The sequence below is a fragment of the Schistocerca nitens genome, chromosome 2, assembly GCF_023898315.1.
Source record: "Schistocerca nitens isolate TAMUIC-IGC-003100 chromosome 2, iqSchNite1.1, whole genome shotgun sequence".
NCBI classification, from domain to species: Eukaryota; Metazoa; Arthropoda; class Insecta; order Orthoptera; family Acrididae; genus Schistocerca; species Schistocerca nitens.
The window spans coordinates 56870630-56894172 of NC_064615.1; the positions used below are offsets into that span (position 1 = coordinate 56870630).

General features: G+C 38.4%; 2 protein-coding genes across 6 annotated transcripts in view; one reads left to right on the top strand and one right to left on the bottom strand.

The window, feature by feature from the left end:
* The window catches only part of LOC126235713 (coiled-coil domain-containing protein 39), a 408779-nt gene that overhangs the window by 76582 nt on the left and 308654 nt on the right, over window positions 1-23543 (top strand). For 2 of the 5 annotated variants that reach the window (XM_049944476.1, XM_049944480.1), the window contains exons 1-2: window positions 20324-20441; window positions 20567-20686. The exons of 1 other annotated variant lie outside the window; for it this stretch is intronic. In XM_049944476.1, coding sequence (XP_049800433.1) covers window positions 20343-20441; window positions 20567-20686 — 219 coding nt within the window. In that variant the 5' untranslated portion in view covers window positions 20324-20342. Of the gene's footprint in view, window positions 1-17352; window positions 17491-20323; window positions 20442-20566; window positions 20687-23543 lie in introns of those variants that run through there. 2 more of the 5 variants (XM_049944479.1, XM_049944477.1) reach the window with 1 other exon arrangement.
* On the bottom strand, window positions 17660-19325 carry LOC126235715 (isocitrate dehydrogenase [NADP] cytoplasmic). The gene has a single exon (XM_049944481.1). The coding sequence runs from the start codon at window positions 19196-19198 to the stop codon at window positions 17963-17965; it is 1236 nt and encodes a 411-aa protein (XP_049800438.1). The 5' UTR covers window positions 19199-19325; the 3' UTR covers window positions 17660-17962.

A 23543-nucleotide genomic window follows, 5' to 3' on the forward strand; every position in this document is an offset into this window, starting at 1 on the left:
ACATCCCGAGGCGAGGGCCACAGATTCGGACGCTGGATCACAGGCACTTGTTCGTCACCACAATCTCAGCCACACCGACGAGAAGAAGGACGCAGCTGGCCACCCGTGGCTCACACCGAGGAGCACTGAGTCAGCAGAGACGCAGACCGCTGAGCCAATACCTGGCATCCTTCCGACGCTCCACTCCACTGGCGTACAAGGCCGACACACAGCGCACTGCACTGGGTCACTGGGGCAGTGGCCTCAGCATTGCAGGACCCTGTGACACCGACTGAGGTGAACGGGGCGCTGTAACTCCAAACAATAAATCATTTGGAAAGCTTGGACGAGTTTTAATGCGGCAACTCCTGGCACCCATCCACTACATTTGGTGTCTTCCCGCTTGATTTGGTCATCCTGATACATTCAGTGGCAGAAGTCGCCACTACAACACGCTGGCAGATGACGTTCACCGGGCATTCGCCATACCCACACCCTGGCATCGGATCGCCACTTCGTGTATCATAATTCGTCACTCCACACAATGGTTTTCAACTGTTCAATCCTCCAATGTTTATGCTCCTTAATTCAAGCGAGGCATCATTTGGCATTTACCGGCATGATGTGTGGTTTATGGGCAGCCACTGGACCATGATATGCAAGTTTTCTCACCTTACGCCTAACATTCATAGTACTTGTAGTGTATCCTGATGCAGTTTGGAATTCCTGTGTGATGGTCTGGATAGATATCTGCCTATTACACATTACGACCCCTCTTCAACTGTCTGCGGCCTCTGTCAGCCAACAGACGAGGTCGGCCTGTACGCTTTTGTGCTGTACGTGTCCCTTCACGTTTCCACTACACTATCACATCGCAAGCAGTGGACCGAGGGACGTTTACGAGTGAGGAAATCTCGCTTACAGACGTATGACAAGTGACACCAAACACCTGGCCACGTTCGAAGTCCGCGAGTTCTGCAGAGTGCCCCCTCTCTGCTCTCACACAATGCCAGATGACTACTGAGGTCGCTGATTTCGATTACCTGGCGGTAGGTGGCAGCACAATGTACCTAATATGAAAAACGTATGTTTTGGGGGGTGTCCAGATAATTTTGATCAAATAGTGTAATTTGTGACCGGATTGAGGGTATCTTAGTAGGGAGGACGTAGCATTCATGGAGAGTCATCGACAGAAGTAGAGGTAACTTCAGGTGTTTGCAGGGCAGTGTAGTGGGTCCTTTTCTGTTTGTTTTGTATATTAATGATCTGGCTGCCATTATTAATTGTAACCCCAGGCTTTTTGCAAATGATGCAGTTTTCTATCATGAAAAGCTGCACAAATATCGATTCAGATGTTGATAAGGTTTCAAAGTGGTGCAAAGATTGGTAACTTGCCTTGAATGTTCAGAAATGTGAAACTCTACACTTCATAAAACGCAAATAAGTAATATCCTATAAATACCAAGGAGTCACATTGGAATCATTTGACTCAAACAATTATCTGGATGTAATAGTCTATGGACTTACAAAATAGAATGATCAAGCAGGCTCAGTCGAAAGTGAATCAGTTGTTAGATTTTGTTTAATTGGTATGAAACAGTACTGCGGAAGTAAATTCAATCTACCAAGCAACCTGAATACAAAATACTCATGCTACTCTTTCTAGAATACTGTTAAAATGTGTGGAACTCATGCTAAATAGAACTAACACGAGATATTGAACATACACATAGAATAATAGCATCCATTTCTCCTACTGAGTTTTTGCACATTTTTCTCTAAATCCACGCTGTTACTTTTACTTTATTACAACAGTTATTGTACACACCTAATACCGAGTGATGTGGCGCAGTGGTTTGCACAATGGACTCGCATTCAATCCCACGTCCAGCCATCCTCATTTAGGTTTTCCATGATTTCCCTAAATGGTTTCAGGCAAATGCTGGGATGGTTCCTTTGAAAGGGCACGGCTGACTTCCTTCCCCAGCCTTCCCCAATCCGATGAGACCGATGACCTCACAGTTTGGTCTCCTCCCCCAAATTAACCCGACCCACGCCTATTATTGCTGTGACACTCTTATGACAAAAGTACTTTTAATGTGCATGTAGATGTTTAGTATGAAAATAGTTCTTTTTTGATTAGTTGTTGGGAAAGCTCTTGTAGGAGCAAGATGTGCCACACTAGGCTTTTGCTTAGAAATAAATACTCTTCTACGATATTGGCCAGGAGGCTACATTGCTAAAAATATAAGCTTTTAAATTCACTTTTGTTGAAATTTTCTGGATTCCTCTCCAAAATCTTGTGCCCCATAGACTGACAAGTTCACTCTATGGTACATCGTCATTGCAGCAAGTGGTGTCAATGAAGAGGCAGGCCAACAACCATTGGTCTTTGCACTTGTTTACTCTCACTCCATCACATTTCTGGGCCAACTACCACTATGATGTCAACTATCCACAAGTTTACCTGCATTTTTAAACAAATTTCAAATGGGACATTCTTTGTGTACAAAGAGTATCTACTCGGATAGGTTCATTGTAGAGCCCCATGTATTGAAGGTTTCATTCAGATACATTTCCACTACTGGTACACTCATTATGTGTCTTCCCTCATGATCTACTTTCCATACAGTATCTTTCTCCCCCACCTCATCAAAGAGTCTTGGCAGTTCGTTCAACACATGCAGAAGCTTGTAACTCGTTGAAAATCATCGTCCAATCAACCAAGGTGCGTTCTTGCCTAGGTTATTGCACCTAGCTGACTAACATTAAAATTAGCATTTTCTGGAATGTTGTCATGAAGAAATAACAAACTGTGATGTTTCTTGATCACATTCGAATAATATTCTCAGAACAAATTGATTCGAATATTTAAGTTAAAGTTAGATTTCTCTGCACTTTAGTAAGCTAGTTCACCCTCTTGACTGATGATACATCTTTTCTAATGGATGAAACGCCAGGGAAACCTTGAAATCTCTGCTAACAGTGATTTTAATGATATTTTCAAATGGTTTAACTGGAGTGGACTCTTATTCAATGTCAATAAAACTTGTTATGTACAATTTCATGTGCACAGAAAGAACTAGAGGATATAAAGAGTAAGGACAACATATACAGCAAGTGAACTTTGCTAAGTTTTTGAATGTGTACCTAGACAGCAAATTAAAATGGTCTAACCATATGTCAGATTAGAAGGGGGAGGGGAGGGAAGGGGAGGGGAGAAAAAGAAACAGCATTTTGCTCCTTTTGCTTTACACGTAATTGCATCAGCTACTTATAAGGATGGCCGTCAGAGTTGATTACTTTGGATATTGCCATGCACTGGAAAAAAATTTATTGTTCAGAAGAGAACTATACGGATCATAAGCGGTGTGCATCCGAGCACTTGTGCAGGAATCTGTTCAGAAACACTATGTTTTTGCAAGGACATCTCAGTATATCTTCTCTCTTGCCTGTTTCATTAGCACATTCTCTTCAAAGCTAACAGTGAATATCATAGCAACAATACAAGTTCAAAAGAGGACTTACATGGTAACCAGTCAAACTTTGCCCTTTTATAGATAGAAGAAAGCTATTCAGGCATCAAAGTTTACTATGCTCTACCTAGAAACATGGAAAGTCTTGCTTGAAATACCTAAATTCAAGAGCAAATTGAAGGAGTACCTGACACAAAATTCATTCTGTTCAATTAATGATATTTTTTTAGTGCAAATGAGCAAGCATTTTTGTGTAGTTGAGCGAGTTATTTAATGCAAGCATAGATGTAGACTATTTTTAATATGAATGACATTCAATGTGTGTATAAAAATTATTTCTGTTCACGTATTGTGATGTAGCATTAGTTGCTATTATTTTATCATGAGGCAACCACATTGTGCTCTACTGTATTGTAAATATTGTAATAATACTGACATTCCATATCTTAGCAAAGCAACTCCTTGCTATTGGGGTCAATGGAACTCGCAATAAATAATAAATAAACAAAAAACTCCTGTAGAAATTGTACCGTTATTGTACTGTGAGGTGCCACTTACGGAATGTTCGGCATTGTTGTCAGCATGAAACTCCATATTGCAAAATTCGATATTTGCTCAGAAAACTGTCTGGTAATATAATGTGGTCTTGAAAAGTTAAATGAATATCAGACTCGGGTACACTTCATGATTTGGCTCTGAGCACTATGGGACTTAACATCTATGGTCATCAGTCCCCTAGAACTTAGAACTACTTAAACCTAACTAACCCAAGGACAGCACACAACACCCAGCCATCACGAGGCAGAGAAAATCCCTGACCCTGCCGGGAATCGAACCCGGGCTTGGGAAGCGAGAACGCTACCGCACGACCACGAGATGCGGGCACTTCATGATTTGGGCCAGTTTGAAGTCACTTGGGAAATTAGTGCTGATTGTTCAACAATACGTAGTCCCACTTATATTTATTTGACTACATTAAGCACCAAAAGTTGCTACACACTTTGATGTTTTAATCATTATTTGACTGACACTGTAAGCATACGCTAAAACAGCATGTCATAACTGACTTAGTAATTGCATTCATATAACAATGGAAAACAATTGTTTAGACAAGTAAATAATTAAACCCTATTCCATGTTCTGTCTTTTTCTTTCCCAATGCAGAATTGCAAACAGCTGAGGTGGCTTGCAATAAAGTGTTAAGATTGCCACACATTTGAGGCAACTGCTGCCTCCATTCAAGCCGATGTGTTACGAGATGATGCTACTAGTCAGCCTCAATGTGGTTTCCAAATGGCTACCAGCACTCGTCTGGCCACTGGTAGACTGGAAATGTGCTTGACACATTATGCACTGACTTACATAGAGCAAAATGCCAGTAAGGCCTATGGATTTTGAAAGCTAGAAAAATCTTTAAGCCTTTCACAACTGAAGTAATACTTTCCAGATCCTTACACCTACATCAAAGGTTTCCACAATTCTTTACAGGTGACTTAACATTAATCAAAACATTCTGTTGTTTTTGATGCTCCATAAGTATGATTACTTTTTTAAGTGTGTTAAGTTCACAGAACGTCATTTATTGATTTGGTTAAACAGCTCCACATACAAGGCATATGTTTCATCTTTACGCCACATAAAATCCTTTTGCAAATATATTATTCAAACTGAAGAAAGCAATCTGAAAACATTACACATGCATCAAGACAATTACACTATGATTAATGAAAATTTGTGCCATACACAGGTTTCAACACAGATACCTTGCTTTAAGCGAGTGATCATTTTTACCACTTCCGCAGTTCAACAACATTCCATGCTCAAAAATGTGATTTTGTATGATAAGACTCCAGTGGTTATTCCCTACATATTTCAATCACTTATTCATGTCAAACTTGATCGTATAGGTCACCATTTCCTTTCTTACTGATGGTGACTGGTGTACAAATTTCTCTGTCTGGTAGCAAGTTATTTAAACTATCAACATCATATATTAGACTACCTTATGAGTCCTAATATCACCTTCTTAGAAGTTTGTAATCTATACTGGTGGTGTGTGAAACTCATATCATGCTAGACTAACAGGGGACACATGGTACAAAATTATGCATAGGAATGCATTGCATATTGTCACTGGCCTGTTCAGACTTAAGGTACCGGTACCGTAATATGAATGTTTAAATGCTGCCGTCACACAGACTGAAGGAAGGCTCGATATATCACAAATACATACATACAGAATTTGAAGAACCAGTTTTGAGAGTCCTTACACATCCTAGATACGACTTTCAGAAGGACTTACGATTAATAACAGCGGACAAAGAGCTTGCAGTAATTTTTTCCCCAAATGTGTACTTTGAGTAACGGTAAAATACCTTAATATATGATTCAACAAATTAATTTATCACACAGCTGTCAGAATATTTTACTTACTAGAAACAAGTAATAATGTAGTCAACTTTTTACAATTTCAGTAGATTTTTTGTGTTTGTTTAACTTGTTCAAATGGTTCAAATGGCTCTGAGCACTATGGGACTCAACTGCTGTGGTCATCAGTCCCCTAGAACTTAGAGCTACTTAAACCTAAATAACCTAAGGACATCACACACATCCATGCCCGAGGCAGGATTCGAACCTGCGACCGTAGCAGTTTAACTTGTCAAATCACATTTAATTGTGCCCCACTTAGAGTGTTTGATTTATAACTTTTGCCTTGACGGAAACAAAACACCTAGCAAAACTATCTTCACATTCTTTTTCCATTCCTCTAATTCTCTCTCAGCAATATAATTACTGATAGTCCCAATGACTGGTTCAGGCTGAAAATTTTTAATCATATAAGGGAGTATTATTATTTTGAAAATGGTACTTAACGACAATGGTACTTCCATCTCTTGTTCACAAACAAATGGCTTTCACGTTGCTCAAAATGAAGTTTTAACCGATGCAGATCACTCATAAATTAATAATATGTAGTTTTTAATTTTCAGTGTCCCTGTAGACACCCAGATTATTAAAAGGTGCAAGGTCACTACATTTCTTAACAGTGAAAAGATTCATGAGGCCTGAACATGGAGGTGGGCAGGGGGGAGGGGGGGGGGGCAGGGGGCAGGAGGAGAGAATGAAATAATAGGTCCTATATGAATGGTACAATTTACTGATGACATTGATATCCCTAGTGGAAGTGAGAAAGAAATGCAGAACCTATTCAATGGAATGAGCAGTCTAATGAGCACATAGTGTGAGTTGACAGTAAAATAAAGAAAGATAAGAATAAAGAGATCAAACAGATGAGATTACTGATAAACTTAACAGAAAAACTGGATAGTTAAAGTGAAGGAGTTATGGTGCCATGAAAGCAAAACAATGCATGACGCACAAAGTGAAGAGGAGATAAGAAGCAGACCACCACAGGCAAAGAGGGCTTTGTTACTGGCAAGTCTTCTGGGTTGTATGGCTGTGATACAAGAAACTTTTTGGTTCCTGAAATTTCGTCCAGAGCTGTGATGGACGTCTGCAGAGGTGCTCCTGGCACCTCCAAATATGTCCAGTACAGCTCTGTACAAAATGTCAAGAACGAAAAGTTTCTTGGACCACTGCCATACAACCTGGAGGACTCGTCAATAACTAAGCCGTCTGGATGGGAAAGTCTTCATTGCATGGAAAGCAAGCTTTCCTTGCTAAAAAGAGGTCTACTAGCATTATACATAAACATTAACTCAAGGAAAAAGTTTCTGAGAATGACTGTTTGGTGGAATACATCATTATACAGAAGTGAATCATAGACTATGGGAAAGCCGAAAAAGAGAGAGTCAAAGCTTTTGAGATGTGGTGTTACAAAAGAGTGGGAAACACAAGATTCATTGGTAAGAGACAAATTGTGGCATATGAAGTATACAATGAACACTAAGGCATGTCTAATAGTTCAAGTTGAACAAGGTCATTTTAAAAAAGAGTCTCTTCTAAAAGGACACCCACCTGTAATACAATTACAAAAGCCAAATAATTTTTTTTTTAAGAAAAAGGAGGGAAGGGTGTATGATGATACACAGAGTGCTTGTGTTTATTTAGGCAATGACAAAAGTAGGCTCAGGAAACATAAACCAAAAAGTTCAAACATTTACGCAACTGATTGACTATTTTATGTACCTTTACATTAATTAAAAAACTAAAGAAATACATCAGCAATAGAAAATGAAATTAATATGTACAGATAAAAAATCTACATGCTACACCATGGTAGGAGAAAACATCTAAAAAAGTGTAAGCTTTCAGAGCCGATGGCGCCTCCTGCTGGTGGAGAGGCTGGAAGGGAAAGGAAGAGGGATGGAGGAAAATAACTGGTGAGGTTTAGAAAATGGTTTGAGTTATGGAAAAGACACCCAGAACCTCAAGTCAAAGGAGACTTACACAACAGAATGAGATGGAAAGACTGAAAGTAGTTGAGCCACCCCCAACCCAGGGTTCTGGATGACTTTTCAATAACTCTTCCCATTTCCTAGACCTCACCAGCCCTTTTCCTTCACCTCTCTTTCTTTCCCTTCTGACAGAAAACACCACTGACTCTGAAAGCTCCAGAGATCCTCCTACTACCGCTTGGTGAGTAGATTTATTTTTGGATATTATATTTTTGAACACTGAACTATGGAAAATCCAAGATGGAAAGTAACAATATTGTGAAAAGGATAGTCGCTACTCTATCCCTAACTGGTTAAAGCAGCACCGTCAAAACTCTGAGATATTGGTAGTGATTTTTGACAAATGTGTACCTGGTGGCAGCCAGTCAAGGAATATTTTAGGGAACTGGTTTAAAAAGTTTATTTCAAAGGCCCAGTCAAATCTTCACAAGTTTTCCCCCAGAGTAACTTACGCTGTGCCTACGTGACACAGGCTGTCTGTCTTTCAAAACTGAGGCAGTTCTGTACAGTTAAAGCTGCTGACAAGAGACACCCTGAGACCTCTGCTGAAACTGCTAGTGAATTCACGACATTGGTTTTAGCCGATAACTTGCATGGGATACAGGTCACGTGTGTGGACACTGGAGTGTTCTGTGGTGCGGAACAAAGTTCTCTCTCTCTCTCTCTCTCTCTCTCTCTCGTAATCCAGATCTCGAGCAGAACAGATGTCTTTTCGGAAGGCAGAGCCTCTGGCTCTGCTTTTCACGACTGGCCATCAACGTAAGTTAATATTAACCGCTTCCCCTTCCGTTGCCCATTTCAATTAATTTTTCGACCTCCTAGACTGACCTAAACCTGGTAACTTCCAACCCTAGGCACCCCCCTTGTACACCATACATCGAAATATGTCCTCTTCATTGTACCTAATTTACTGTTTTATCATTTAACAGCAACCCTGGATGCCCACTCTCAAGTCCTGACCATTCTACCTCCTGCACACTGTCGTCACAAGGCATATGTAACAACCTCCTCCCCCCTTCCCTGCCCGTATACATTAGCAAATGCCTTAGAGGTGACAAAGCCCTAAAGGAGTGGGAAAAGGCAACAATTACATCAATATTTAAGAAGGGCAACAGGAGAAATTGTGCAAACTATTGTGGTATTAGTGTGATGCCATCCGTGGCGAGAGTCTATGGCCGTATCCTAAAAAAGAGGACAGAAGAAGAAATAACTGAATCTACAGAACAACATGGATTCAGATCTGGTCACTCCTGTACTGGTGGAGTATTTACCCTCAAAAACCTGGTGGAGGAAAGGGCAGCAAGGGGCCTTACGAACCACCTCGTCTTTGTAGATCTCCAGAAAGCTTATGACACAGTTCCACAGAACAAGCTATGGACAAATCTAATTGATTATAGCGTGTCACTGAGCTATGTGAAAGCTGTCACACTCCTCAATCAAGGTTGCACGGCAATGGTAAAAGTGAGAAATCAACTATATCAAGAGTCTGAAGCGACAAAGGGACTACACTAGGGATGCACACTCACCCCTACTCTCTTTAAGATCTACCAAGGGGAGGCACTAAAATCCTGGGACAGGACATGTGGAGGAATGGGTATCCCCCATAGACAATGAGACGTTGTTCACTTCATTTTTTGCTGACGACCAAGTGTTAGTAGCTGGAGATGAGGAAGATGCAAATTACATGTCCGCCAATTAAAAGAATAATATGAAAAATGGGGTCATGTCATAAACGTATCTAAAACAGAATATCTAAAAGTGGGAGAAAATGCTGTTAACGACTTACAACTCGGTACTAATACTGTTGAAGAGTGTCATAATTTTAAGTACCTGGGAGTGACACTGTCATCCAATGGTAGAAGTATGGATGATATAAACAATAAAATTGCCCAGGGCAAGCGAGCCATAAAACAACTAAATGGTATTATCTAGAACAAAAACATAACACGCAGAACAAAACATACCATCTACTACACAATTATTGAAAGTATCAACATATGGTGCAGAGTTGTGGGAACTAACTCAGAGGCAGAAAGATGGCCTGCTGGCTGCCGGGACAGATTTGTGGATATTCCGGGCTTGATCATATTAGAAATTATAGGATCAGTGAGTTTATGAATGTCGAAAACACAATCCTAGACTACATAGAAAGGAAGCACCTACTATGGTATCATCACTTACAGCATATGCCAGACACAAGATGGCCAAAACGTGTATGGCAATCGACTTCAAATCGAAGAAGAAAGCATGGTAGACCTGCGAGATGCTGGAAAGATGAAGTCAACGAAGCAATGGCAGCAAGAGGTCTTAATAAAGGATACTGGAATGACCGTGAACGATGGAGATTGGGATGCAAGAGGCAGTGGCAGCCATAGAAACCTCGTTCTATATATATGAGAGAGAGAGAGAGAGAGAGAGAGAGAGAGAGAGAGAGAGAGAGAGCTAATACTCACCACGTAGTGGAGATGCTGAGTCACAGAAAGTCACAACAACAAACAAATTGTTGCCTGTGTGTGTGTGTGTGTGTGTGTGTGTGTGTGTGTGTGTGTGTGTGTGTTACAGAGGCCTTGTTGGCCAAAAGCAAACTTTCCACCAAAAATATGTCGAACTTTTATGGATCAGCAAGTTCTTTAGCTCATGCTCAGTAGAAGTCAGTAGTGAATGCTTTGTGTTCGAACACTTTAAATGTTGCATAGCTAATAATAACAATGTTGCACTTGTCACTGTGACACCTATGATGGTCTGTCATGTACTATCAGTTTGTTTGTTGAAAAATGAGTCATTAGCAGATGTTGGGCCCATTATGGATACAAGCTGTGACTCTTTGATGAAATGTTTTACTTTTGCATGTCACTGCTACTTTCATACCAGTACCCAGTAAAGAAACAAGTATAGTTGAAGCACTGTATGAGTGAGATGACAATAATTCCCCATGCATTGCTCCCCTCCCTGTGGTAGTCTTGTGTACTGGATGAAGTTTCTATCTTTAACCCATTTCTGTTAGTCATTAAGATAACTGACAAATAGCAACCTAAAGATTAAAAAATAATGATGAAGTACTAAAGTATGTAGCACATTAATTTGTTGGAATTAAAAATAAACACAAAGTAGTGGGCTGTATAATCACATGAACAAGGCACAGGAAACAGATCTGTTTCCAATTATTGCACTTTATTCCTGTTCTACCAAAAAGAAGTACACATATACAATAAAAATAGCTTCGCAGCATGTTCATGCTTTACTGGCTATGATTTTAGTTTATGTTTTATGACACCCTATATTAAACTGTGGACCATTTCATGATCACTTGATATGTATGGGAAAACCATAGAAGACAGAGTAAGATGACAAGTTGTGGATTTGAATCCCATACCTTCACACAGCTTCATTGGGTCTACATAAAACCTTTCACCCTTTAATCGTTTATGAGTATAAGATTACTTCTCATAACTATTCTGACACAGTTCTGAGAACAAAGTTTCAAACACATCGCATTCAGTACGGCACACAATTCTTTTAAATGCAATTGCAGCATGTGTTGTTCTGCCTAATTGCTTTGTTTCTTTCCTATATGCTAGGTAATACTTTTAGTACCACTCATGACCAAATGAATTAGACACCTGCCTAGAAGTGTGTAGCATTTGTTTTCACTTCATGACGGCAGTATCATGTGGAACATGGAATCCAAAAACTGCCAAAAGTATTTGGAAGCCATCCTGATCCATCACATTCAACTGCTACCAACAACTCTGAGGATCGGGACCTGCGTCCAAATTATGCACACCTAATTCTCTGCAGCACACAGTACAAACCCATTCTAGCAATTCATAAATGATACACTGGTGTATTGTCCTACAGATGGTACAGGTCACCAGTGCAGCACGGTAGGTGAACAAACAGATGCCCATGATCAGACAAATTCTTTTTGTTTGCTAGCGATGCATCATGCCAATCTTATGAAAACACTGCCATATGGGAATACCTCCACTGTCTGCCAGTAAGATGCCCTGTTGCAAAAGGGGGTACATTGGTGCAGTAGTTTTGAAATACCCACACTCTACAGTTAGCATGTATCAGCAAATCATTGGTGTAGCCAACCTTTTTCATGCTTTAGCAATGTGCTGTTCATATGGCCACATGTAGGGCACTGCTTTCTGCACCCCAATGGCTAGCTGGGTCTCTGGACAGTAGAGAAGCTCATCAATTGCTGCTGAGCTGCATTCAGCTAGGAAGCAGTTTGTCGAACAATCTCCCTACACAATCCTTCCCCCTCCCCCTAACTGCTGTTGCACTCCAGGACAGTAAATGGCAACTGCTGCTATCAGTATGTCATTGTCTCAGGGTAACTGTTTATGGTCAAATTTAATTAATCATACTATGCCATTCACACATCAACAACCAAGTTCCTGCATTACATCAGATGTCAAGTGTCTCATGCATCACGCACTCACAGTTTTACTGTAATGAAACACTCATATAGGCCATACTGCCCTGATACACTTAATTATGATGCTTCTGGACAGAAAAAAGTCCAATGACACTCCAGCCCTATGACAGTCTTAACTACTCTAGCTGGCTTAGTGACAGGAGCTCGCTCTCTCTCCCTCCACAATACAGTACCTACCTCTAATGTTCTTATGGCTGTATGTTTTTGGTTAATTATGGATGGTATGTTGATTATTATGAAAATGGGAATTCAAATCCTTGAGTAAGATGTACAGTTCTTTACTTGAAGCCTATTTAACTTTCTTTTTATGCCATTTCTTCTTATCAGTTCAAAATCCTCTTTTGATGTCTCTTTCCCTAAGTGCTTATAAGGGCAGTATCTAATTCATTGTAATAAATCTCTTTCCTCTGTCATGTACTTCTCATTTTTTCTGCATTCACCTTGAAAGAAAAACTAATTCATTCAATAATATTATTGTTCAGCATTGTCTTTTGCATATTGCTGTTATTTATACTGTACCTGTAAAATTCTTAAGCAAGTATCCAGTCCTTAAATTTTCATAAAATATAAAGCCTGAAAGTAAGGAAACACCAGCCCATGACATACCCATCATGATAATATTACCTCTTTAATTTTCTACATCTACATATCTACTCTGCAAAGCACCTAGAGGTGCATGGCAGAGGGTACGTCCCGTTGTACCAGTTATCAGGATTTCTTCCTGTTCCATTCACATATGGAGTGTGGGAAAAATGATTGATTGAATGCTTCTGTGTGTGCAGTAGTTACTCTAATCTTATCCTCACAATCCCTGTTTGAGCAAGATGTATGGGGTTATAGTATATCCCTACAGTAATAATTTAAAGCCAGTTCATGGAACTTTGTTAATAGACTTTCTCAGGATAGTTTCCTCCAGTATCTGTGTGATGGATGCTCTCCCATGAATTAAGCTAATCTGACAATTCATGCTGCCATTCTCCGTATATGTTCAACATCCCCTATTAGTGCAATCTGGTACGGGTCCCACACATTTGAGCAATATTCTAGGATGGGTCGCATGGGTGATTTGTAAGCAATCTCTTTTGTAGACACTTCCTCAGTATTCTACCAATAAAACTTTCTGCATATACTGGAGAGCATCTAATGAATTTAAGTATATCAAAGTAACCAGATGCCATTAGGATAAGTACAAGTACACTGGCAAGATTCTTAATGTACAGACGTTGATGGTGAATTTGGTGATGCAGGAAATGCTTGCAGCAAAATTCTGTGAGTAACAGTGGGGTGGGGGAGAATGATAGGTCCAGTACAAAATGCTTGTGGAAAATATCCTCAGTTAAATAACTCAATGTACAACTCAATTATCAAATACAATGAAAGCACAGTTAAAGAACTGTAAGTCACGGAAAGTTTTATGTGGGATTTAACCCCTTTTCTAACATCAGGAGGCATGGAGTCCAGCTTCAGGTTTAATGACAATAGGGAATGTACACCCTTTGGTCCTTTTAAAGCAATCATTTTGCCATTCAGAGTCTTTTCCATAAACATAGACGTCTGATTTAGGGTGGAAATCTAGCAAGCACCACATTACTCTGTCACAAAGGGAATGTTATGATCTCTGTCGGTCCTTAATACTGATGGCATCATACGTAAATCATGACAGTTATTGTCATACTAATGAAAAAATGCAGTAATGCACAGAAACCATGTATGTTTTGTCATGTGCATTTGTAGTAATATTTGTTAATTCAGAAAGACAGTAAAAGAGCCTGAAATAGTGAAAGGCATGTACAACAAATATTTGAATCAAAAACATTAATTACATGACAAATCGAAGAAATCTTAGGAGAATCTGTATATTATGAAAAGTTGCTGTAAAAACTGAACAAGTGGTTGCCGAGACATGAAAACATTAACAAAGAAGAATATCACTAAATGCAAAACAGGATATGAAACCTCTAATTGATATATAGTCTGTGGGACCAATAATAATTATCAGAGAAGAATGTTATGTACATTAGTTAGAAACTGAACTGCTACAACAAACTCAGCAGATCATTAATCAAAACTGAGTAATGAACTGTTACTGTGACTACTTAAGATTAGCATATAATTTGACACTTCTCATAGAAGTTCTTATTTATGTGAATTATTTATTTTGAGTTCCATAGATCCATATGTGAACAGATCATTGGATATAGGAGTAGTCAATTTTTACAGATTATTGTTCAGTACATAAGTACACTGAAGATATAACAGTTCAGAATATAAGTATAAATTTGATTACACTGTACATAAACAACAGCTGACAAATCAACTGTGTACGGAAAAAAACCCACAGGTTTAAGCATACTAAGGAGATGATATGCAGTGTGGCTAAGAATGTCATCTATACTACCAAAAAATCCCTCTAGAAGTAGGTGCCTTTGTTTTTCTTTGCACTTGGGCATGCTCCCAACAAGATCTTTAATTTATGATGGAGGGCATTAAAAATTAAGGTACCACGGTATGGAATTCCTTCTGGACTAGGATCTTCTTTTTAGAGAATAGTGAATATTCAATTTCTCCATATGTTATAATTGTTATGAACTATTGATTTTCAGTAGGTTGCTATTTTTAGTAGCAAAGCACATCAGGGACAAAAAACTGAGCAGTTGTTAAGCTTTGAAGTTCTCTAAACAAGTACCTAGAATGCGCTTCCTGCACAATTCTTACAGCTCACTTCTGTACCCACAACACTTTTTTTAGCTAGTGGTTGACCTCAACAGAATATTATACCATAGACTACAAGTGGATGAAAATAGTATAATTTGGCTATTTATGTTGTGTTCATTTCCCTACTGTCAGGTAAGATTCATAAAGAAAACCTTGCTGTGCTTAATATTTTTCATAGATCTTGAATATGATAGCGCCACTTTAGCTTGCTGTCTATACGCAGACACAAAATCTTTGGAGGACTCAGCCTGGAAACTTTTAAACTTTCATGCTTACCCTTGTTTAGATTATTTCAGCTGTAACACTATTACGGGGTTATTGGAATGTCACAATATTTTGTGGCTAAAGTTATGTATTGCCCCCTAACCCTCTGCATTTTTCAATATGGCACAGGTGAAAACATTAGGCTTGACTACTGCTCTCTGTTACCAGAACCACTTCTTCTGCTTTCACATTCATTAGCTTTGCCAATTCACAACCAAACTGTCACCTTCCAACTTGAGCTACACCTCTGGCTGCACCACAGACCAAGTAAGTAGTGGAACAAATTTAACTGACAAAGAAAGGAAGACTGACAACATACACATTTTACATGAACATGGTAAGGACACTGGCATTGTATTAGTGATGAAAGAAAATTAAAAATTTACACATAATATAGTTCTAAAGAAAACTGCCACATCCACCCCAACAGGTTCAACCACTATGCTTTGGCAAGTAAAAATACGGATTACATTTTGTTAAAAATATTTAAGTTTAAGACTTAATAATGTCATCTCAACAATGTTACTGCTTTGAAAGAATACTTCATATTTTTCTAGGCTATAACAACAACCTGTGATCTTAAGTGGAAAATGCTTCACGTATCATCAGTAGTCATTGCCCACTGACTGAATATATATTTCTTCTTGGTTATAAGTCAGTAGGTGTTCAGCTTTTAAATATTAGTGCACTTCTATGTACTAATACAGTTATATTTATTGTCTTCTTTGATCAGAGAGGAATTCGCTTACCAGCAATTCTTTCACAGATTTCAATGTACTGGTGCTCTATTAACACCTAGTGATCACATCACCTCCGACTAGATATACATGATCATGCACTGTATATATTCCGTGATGATCCACTTGTGCTTTCAAACTTTAATTTATTGTTTATTACCTATTTTAATCAGAAATGGAGCTCAGCATTTTCCAAATAGCTTATCAAGACCAGTTGTCTTTACCAACATGTGACTGTTTCCCCGTTTCTGTGTTGGAAACAATACTTAGTATATCATGCTTTATGAGCTGGTAACGTGTTAAAATGTAGTTTTCCATTAACACAATGTGTAGTCTGTGACAGACACTGGCATTGTGAAGACATGATGTTACGGCAAAAATGTCAAGAACTATTATAGCAAATTAAAGCTTTGGAAGAGAAAAGAAAGAGGCAGAAAAGGGGGGGGGGGGTACGAAATAATACTATCATTCTGTACGACTCCGAATGTAATGGAAATACTGCAATGTCACAAGGTGTTTACACTCATACTCAACATATCACTGTGCCATAGGAAAGCAATGTTATGCCAACTGACATCCTGATTTACAATTTCTCAAAACAATGGACCCAAATTGTTACACACACTTCTGTTAACACATTACTGTACAGATACTGGCAGCATGAAGTTTCCTTGCAAAATGCTAACGCTAATATACACAATCAACAGTGCAACTTTACTGAAATCCCCCCACCCCCCCTACCATGTCAAATACTGTATATTCCATAAAGTTGATGTATCAATCACTAATTATCCAAAGCCACCAGTGCCGTAACATGTTGGCTGCCACAAGGCTGTAGCAAAGCCTCACGCCTAGCATTATGCATCCAGCCTAGTGGTTAAACATCCATCACTATGCGTGCAGCAATCAAATTGTGAAACTCCAATTTACATACAATTTTATCAATATTAAGACTATTAATAGTCTTTTCTTTAACCCCCTCTATTTTATAGCATTTGTTTTCTCTAGTGCAATGGGAGTGGGATTGCCTATTCAGACTTTTGCTGTAAAATTTTCAACATCCTGTCCAGTACTGTGAAAAATTACTAGACATACACAAATATATATTCATATAATACTTTAATGATAGTCTATTTATGGTGCAGTTGAAAGCAAAGTACCATCACAAGCTCTTTACTTAATTATCCTGCATCACTGTTAGCCTGTCTAATGCACATCACAATTTACAATTATTAATGACTAATAAACTGAAAGGCTGGAATATAGTCACTGTGGAGGGTGCCTGGTTCACTGAAAAGGCTGTTATTTGCTTTCAGGAAAAAGTTTAGCTACTCTTTTGAAGAATATATGGATGGCAGTTCCACAGTTTGAACAATGCAATTATTTAAGTGTGTGTTTTGGATACCCATTTTTGTAGACGGATTATTGTGCAGCCTATATCAGAAGAGCCTAAGGTATGTAACAATGTAAAACTCTGGACTTACTCTTATTAAAATTTCATAGTAAACCCTGTACAACGAATTAAAATTATCTGAATATTATATGAACTGACAAGAATAAACCACATTTCACAGGAAGTTACACACAGCCACATTATTTAGATATGAACCCAAAAACATCATCTGCAAAGGATATACAATACAAGAATGTACTGTAATATTTATTCATCTCTAAATCAGTCTTTACACACGCACAATGACTTTTTAAAAAAGCTGACAAGCTTATAACCAATGCCATGTCCACTTAGAATACAAAATAAACAATAGTACATAAACAGAATTCAGGACATAAAAAATGCAGCAACACAAGCACCTGAGATAACCCCATTTAAATAAATGCTGTTGGGATAAAAAACATCAACATACATATGATTGACTTATAACCAATGCACTGATATAAAATGCGAATTTACAGTTTATTATATAGTCATAATGCAACTTTCTTCTTCAGATTTTCTGCCAGCTTGTCCATGAATTCAAATGTGTCCAAATAATCAGATCTCTTGACATTCGCCATACCTTTTATACATATAGCCAGATCCTTTGTCATGAATCCTGATTCAATTGTTTCTATACAAACCTCTTCAAGGGTTTGGGCAAAGTTCTTCAAGGCCTCATTGTTATCTAGTTTGGCACGATGAATGAGACCACGGGTCCATGCAAATATTGATGCAATTGGGTTGGTAGAAGTTTCTTTGCCTTGTTGATAGAAACGGAAATGTCTTGTTACTGTACCATGGGCTGCCTCAGCTTCAACCGTTTTTCCATCAGGGCAAACAAGCACTGATGTCATTAGTCCTAGAGAACCGTAGCCCTGTGCTACAGAATCTGACTGCACATCACCATCATAATTCTTGCAAGCCCAAACAAAGCCACCTTCTGATTTCATTGCATATGCAACCATATCATCAATAAGTCTATGTTCGTACCAAATACCTTTGGCTTCAAATTTTGATTTGTATTCCTTGTCATATATTTCCTGGAAGATATCTTTGAACCGTCCATCATATTTCTTCAGTATAGTATTCTTTGTACTTAAATACAGAGGGTATCCACGATCCAGCGCATACTTGAAAGAGGAATGAGCGAAAGCTATAATTGATTCGTCGGTGTTAAACATACCTAACGCAACGCCGGCGCCTTTAAAATCATGCACAACATGGGTTATTGTATTGTCACCTTCTCCAGAGCTCGGAACCCACTTCAGTTCGAGCTTTCCTGGACCTGGGACAACAAAGTCTGTTGCTTTATACTGATCTGCATGGGCATGACGCCCAATAATTATTGGTTTCTCCCAGCCGGTAACAAGGCGCGGAATGTTCTTGCAAATTATGGCCTCACGGAAAACAGTACCACCCAGAATATTTCGAATTGTTCCATTAGGGGATTTCCACATTTTCTTTAACTTGAATTCTTCTACCCGCTTTTCATCCGGTGTAATGGTTGCACACTTAATACCTACATTATATTTTTTAATTGCATTAGCACAGTCAACTGTCACTTGGTCGTCTGTCTTATCACGATTTTCAATACCAAGATCGTACGTATGCAGTTCAATATCTAGGAAAGGGAGAATGAGTTTGTCTTTTATAAGGTCCCAAATGATCCTCGTCATTTCATCGCCCAGGATGTCAACTACTGGCCCGGCTGGTATCTTACCCATTGTCACTGTTACTGGAACACTCACAATTAAACTCAACACAACACTTCACACAGCCCACAAACTGACTACAACTTCGCTTTCTGCTACTCAGCAGACAAGGTGCCCAATACGTCAGTACATGACGTGAACCAAAGACTATAGCATCACATATCTTGTACCTTGTACCCACTGTACGACAGACGTAAAAATAAATGTAAGCTGCTTAATAAACTATTTGGTAATACTGTAACCTTTATGCTAGCACGATATAAACTGAAAAGTTAAATTTTAAGACACATTACTGTATTCCTGAAAAGGGAAAGACACTGTGATTCCTAAGCTCTTCTTCAACGAACGATGTATAAATAGATCCCAGTCATTGGTTGCACTTCAGCATTAAAGTTATACTGTAACATTAACATTGGCGACTACAATTTAATTGTAACATAAAGTAAAAACATTTAAGGAATCACAAAAATTGACCACCAAAGTGGGCTTTAAGAAACGTTTATTTTTTATATATGTTAAAATTTGTGTGAAACTTCTAGCTAATGAGCGGTTTTATCCGCCACCAACCTACTCTTTCGTGGGCAATTGAAACGAAGGGTGAATGTCCGATGACTTGAAGCAAAAACTGATTAGAAAAGACGTGGTACGCAAGAATAATGTTGGTATATAAAATTCAAAGAGTTGCATTTGTGTATCTTATTAGACATTTGTTACAATAACAGCTGAAATAATGTAAAAAATACAAGAAATATTCGGTACTTGTTACACGATCGAAACTCACATTAACATCTGTATTTCAGTCAACCATATTCTTCCGACGTACATCACTTTTTTTTATCGTTTTTACCACTTTTATGGTAGTAAAGTTGCTAGTATTGGCTCCAATTGCCAGTAGATATTTTATTTAGCATTATAGTAAAGCGTCGGATTTTTTTTTTTTTTTTAAAAAAAGGAGGAAGCAGCTCTAAGTTCAGCGATATGAAATTCAAGGAATGTGTTACGTGGTGAAGATTACACTACTGCTATAGCAGTAATTGTTTTCAACTTTTCAAAGATAATTTATTTGGTAGATACTATGGTATTGTTTATCGTTGCCATGGCGCCCATATGAAACTGTGCGCAAGTAGAATCTAGGTGTATGAATCTGCGTTAAACCATGGTGAAACATATTGATGACATTTTAGCACAGATTGGATGGGCTGAAGGATTTAAAGTACCAGGAGCAAATGAAGAGAATAAAGCTCTCGAAGAGGAGGTCAGCATCTCAAATTATTAACTAAGTCTTCGTAGAACTGGCACACTCGGCTGCTCATCACAGTTTATTTTAACAGTGGCGTGCATTTCAGAAATGAATGTTAGTGATATATCATATTTTTACAGGTTGAAAAGAAGTTAAAGGAAAAAGCTAAGCTTTCAGCCTGCTCTGATGAACTGAACGACAAAATAAATTCTTTGAAGAAACAGGTCCAAACACTAAATGACGCTTATAATCAGAATCAGGTAGGCCCATATGTAGAGAGTACTGCCACACATTCATATACACTGAACTCAGTGACAGTATTGTCGTTCATATTCCTTTCCAAGATTTAAAGCTGTTAATGGGGTAAAGGAAACTATTTGTATAATAAGGACATTGATATCTGATGCCTTAATTTCATGAAATTGCAAGTAGTTAGTTTAAATTATGTTTTAGTATTAGTTTTGGATAACACTACATCAACTGCAAAAGATACAGCCTGAAATGATTATAACTTAATGTAGCAACAGCAGTAGACATATGTGTCACACTGTTTAATATGAATGCATTATATGCTAATGATTAAAAAACTGAAAACCTATTGTTTAGTTTAAAAGCCCCAAACAGTACAATAAATCGGTGACCCTTTTGGGCTTCCATACTGACCAAATACTTACATTGGTTATTCAGTCAACTGTCAGACTATGAGGGTCAGTTTGAGAACCTGTTTTCCACACAAGCAATGTAAAATTTGCCTTTCCATTTTCCCAAAGACATTAACTGCCATAACTTTGTATAAATCTAATTGCAAGTCACTGATTTCCTATTACAATAAATATCATGCAGACATTTATCAGAAAATAATTTGATTCGTATTGTAGTGCTAAATAATATAAGAAGAAGCAATGCATTTATTCCTGATATCTTTAAAAGCTTTTAGTAAAAACAGAAAGAACCATCAACCGGAATGATTCTGATCCTCTTGGGGTAACATTGACCCTCTCGTCAGTTTCATCCTTTTCTTCCCAGTTCTGGATAAGCTAATATATCTTCTTGAAATTAAAAATTACTTTGTAATGTAGTGGAATTTGTTGATTTGAATTCACATACTTTAAAATAAAATTTAAAAAATGAAAAAATTAAGCATGCCCTATATATCTGCTTGTAAATTCAGTTGGGGAAAACTGTCTTGGCCCATGAACCATGGACCTTGCCATTGATGGGTGGGCTTACATGCCTCATGATACAGGTAGCTGTAGGCTCTACCATAGGTGCAGTCACAATGGAGGGCTCTCTGTTGAGAGGCCAGAGAAATGTGTAGTTCTTGAAGAGGGGCAGTAGCCTTTCCAGTGGTTGCAAGGGCAACAGTCTCTATGGTTGACTGATCTAGCTTTGTAACATCGACCCAAACGGCCTTGCTGTGTTGATACTGTGAACAGCTGAAAGCAAGGGGAAACCACAGCCATCATTTTTCGTGAGGGCATGCAGTCTACTGTATGGTTAAATGATGATGGCATCCTCTTGGTTAAATTATTCCAGAGGTAAAAAAGTCCCCCATTCAGATCTCCATGTGGGGAGGATGTCGTTATCTGGAGACACAAAACTGGCATTCCACGGATTGGAGTGTGGAATGTCAGATCCCTTAATAGAGCAGGTAGGTTAGAAAATTTAAAAAGAGAGATGGATAGGTTAAAGTTAGATGTAGTGGGAATTAGTGAAGTTCTGTGGCAGGTGGAACAGGACTTCTGGTCAGGTGAATACAGTGTTATAAAAACAAAATCAAATAGGGGTTAGGCAGAAGTAGGCTTAATAATGAATAAAAAAAAAAAATAGGAATACGGATAAGCTACTATGAACAGCATAGTGAATGCATTATTGTAGCCAAGATAGACACTAATTCCACACCCACCACAGTAGTACAAGTTGATATGCCAACTAGCTTCACAGATGAGAAAGTGATTGAAGAAATGTATGGTGAGATAGAAGAAATTATTCAGATAATTAAGGGAGATGAAAATTTAATAGTCATGGGGGACTGGAATTCGGTAGTAGTAAAAGGAAGAGAAGAGAAAATGGTTGGTGAATATGAACTGGGGGGGAAAGGAATGAAAGAACAAGCCACTTGGTAGAATTTTGCACAGAGCATAATTTAATCATAGCTGAAACTTGGTTTAAGAATAATGAGACAAGGTTGTTCATGTGGAAGAGACCTGGAGACATCAGAAGGTTTCAGTTTCATTATATAATGGTATGACAGAGATATTGTTGTTGTTGTTGTGGTCTTCAGTCCTGAGACTGGTTTGATGCAGCTCTCCATGCGACAGAGATATTGGAACCGGGTTTTATATTGCAACACATTTCCAGGGGCAGATGTAGACTCTGACCGCAATTTATTGCTTATGAACTGTAGATTAAAGCTGAAGAAACAGCAAAATGGTAGGAATTTAAGGAAATATCACCTGGATAAACTGAAAGAATCAGAGGTTGTAGAGAGGTTTAGAGGGAGCGATTGACAAGAACAGTGGAAAGGAATATAGTAGAAGAAGAATGGGTAGCTTTGAGAGATGAAATAGTCAAGGTAGCAGAGGATCAAGAATTTAATTGATGGAGGGAGAAAGTATAAAAAATGCAGTGAAAGAAGCAGGTGAAAGGGAATACAAACATATAAAAAATGAGATCAACAGGAAGCGCGAAATGGCTAAGCAGGAATGGCTAGTGCACAAAATGTAAGGATGTAGAAAGTGTATATGACTAGGGGTAAGATAGATGCCACCTACAGGAAAATTAGACACCTTTGGAGTAAAGAGGTCTACCTGTATGAATATTAACAGTTTGGATTCCATAGAAATGTACGAACACGCAAGGCAATACTGACTCTATGATTTCTCATAGAAGATAGGTTAAGGAAAGTCAAAACTGCATTTTAGCATTTATAGATTTAGCGAAAGGTTTTAACAACCATGACTGAAATACTCTCTTTCAAATTCTAAATGTGGTAGGGGTAAAATACAGGGAGCGAAAAGCTTATGTACAATTTGTACAGAAAGCAGATAGCAGTTACAAGAGTTGAGGGGCATTAAAGGGAAGCAGTGGTTGAGAAGAGAGTGAGGCAGGTTGTAG

Excerpts from the sequence above, each read along its gene's own strand:
- LOC126235715 (XM_049944481.1), bottom strand. The coding sequence starts at position 19,198 with ATGGGTAAGATACCAGCCGGGCCAGTAGTTGACATCCTGGGCGATGAA.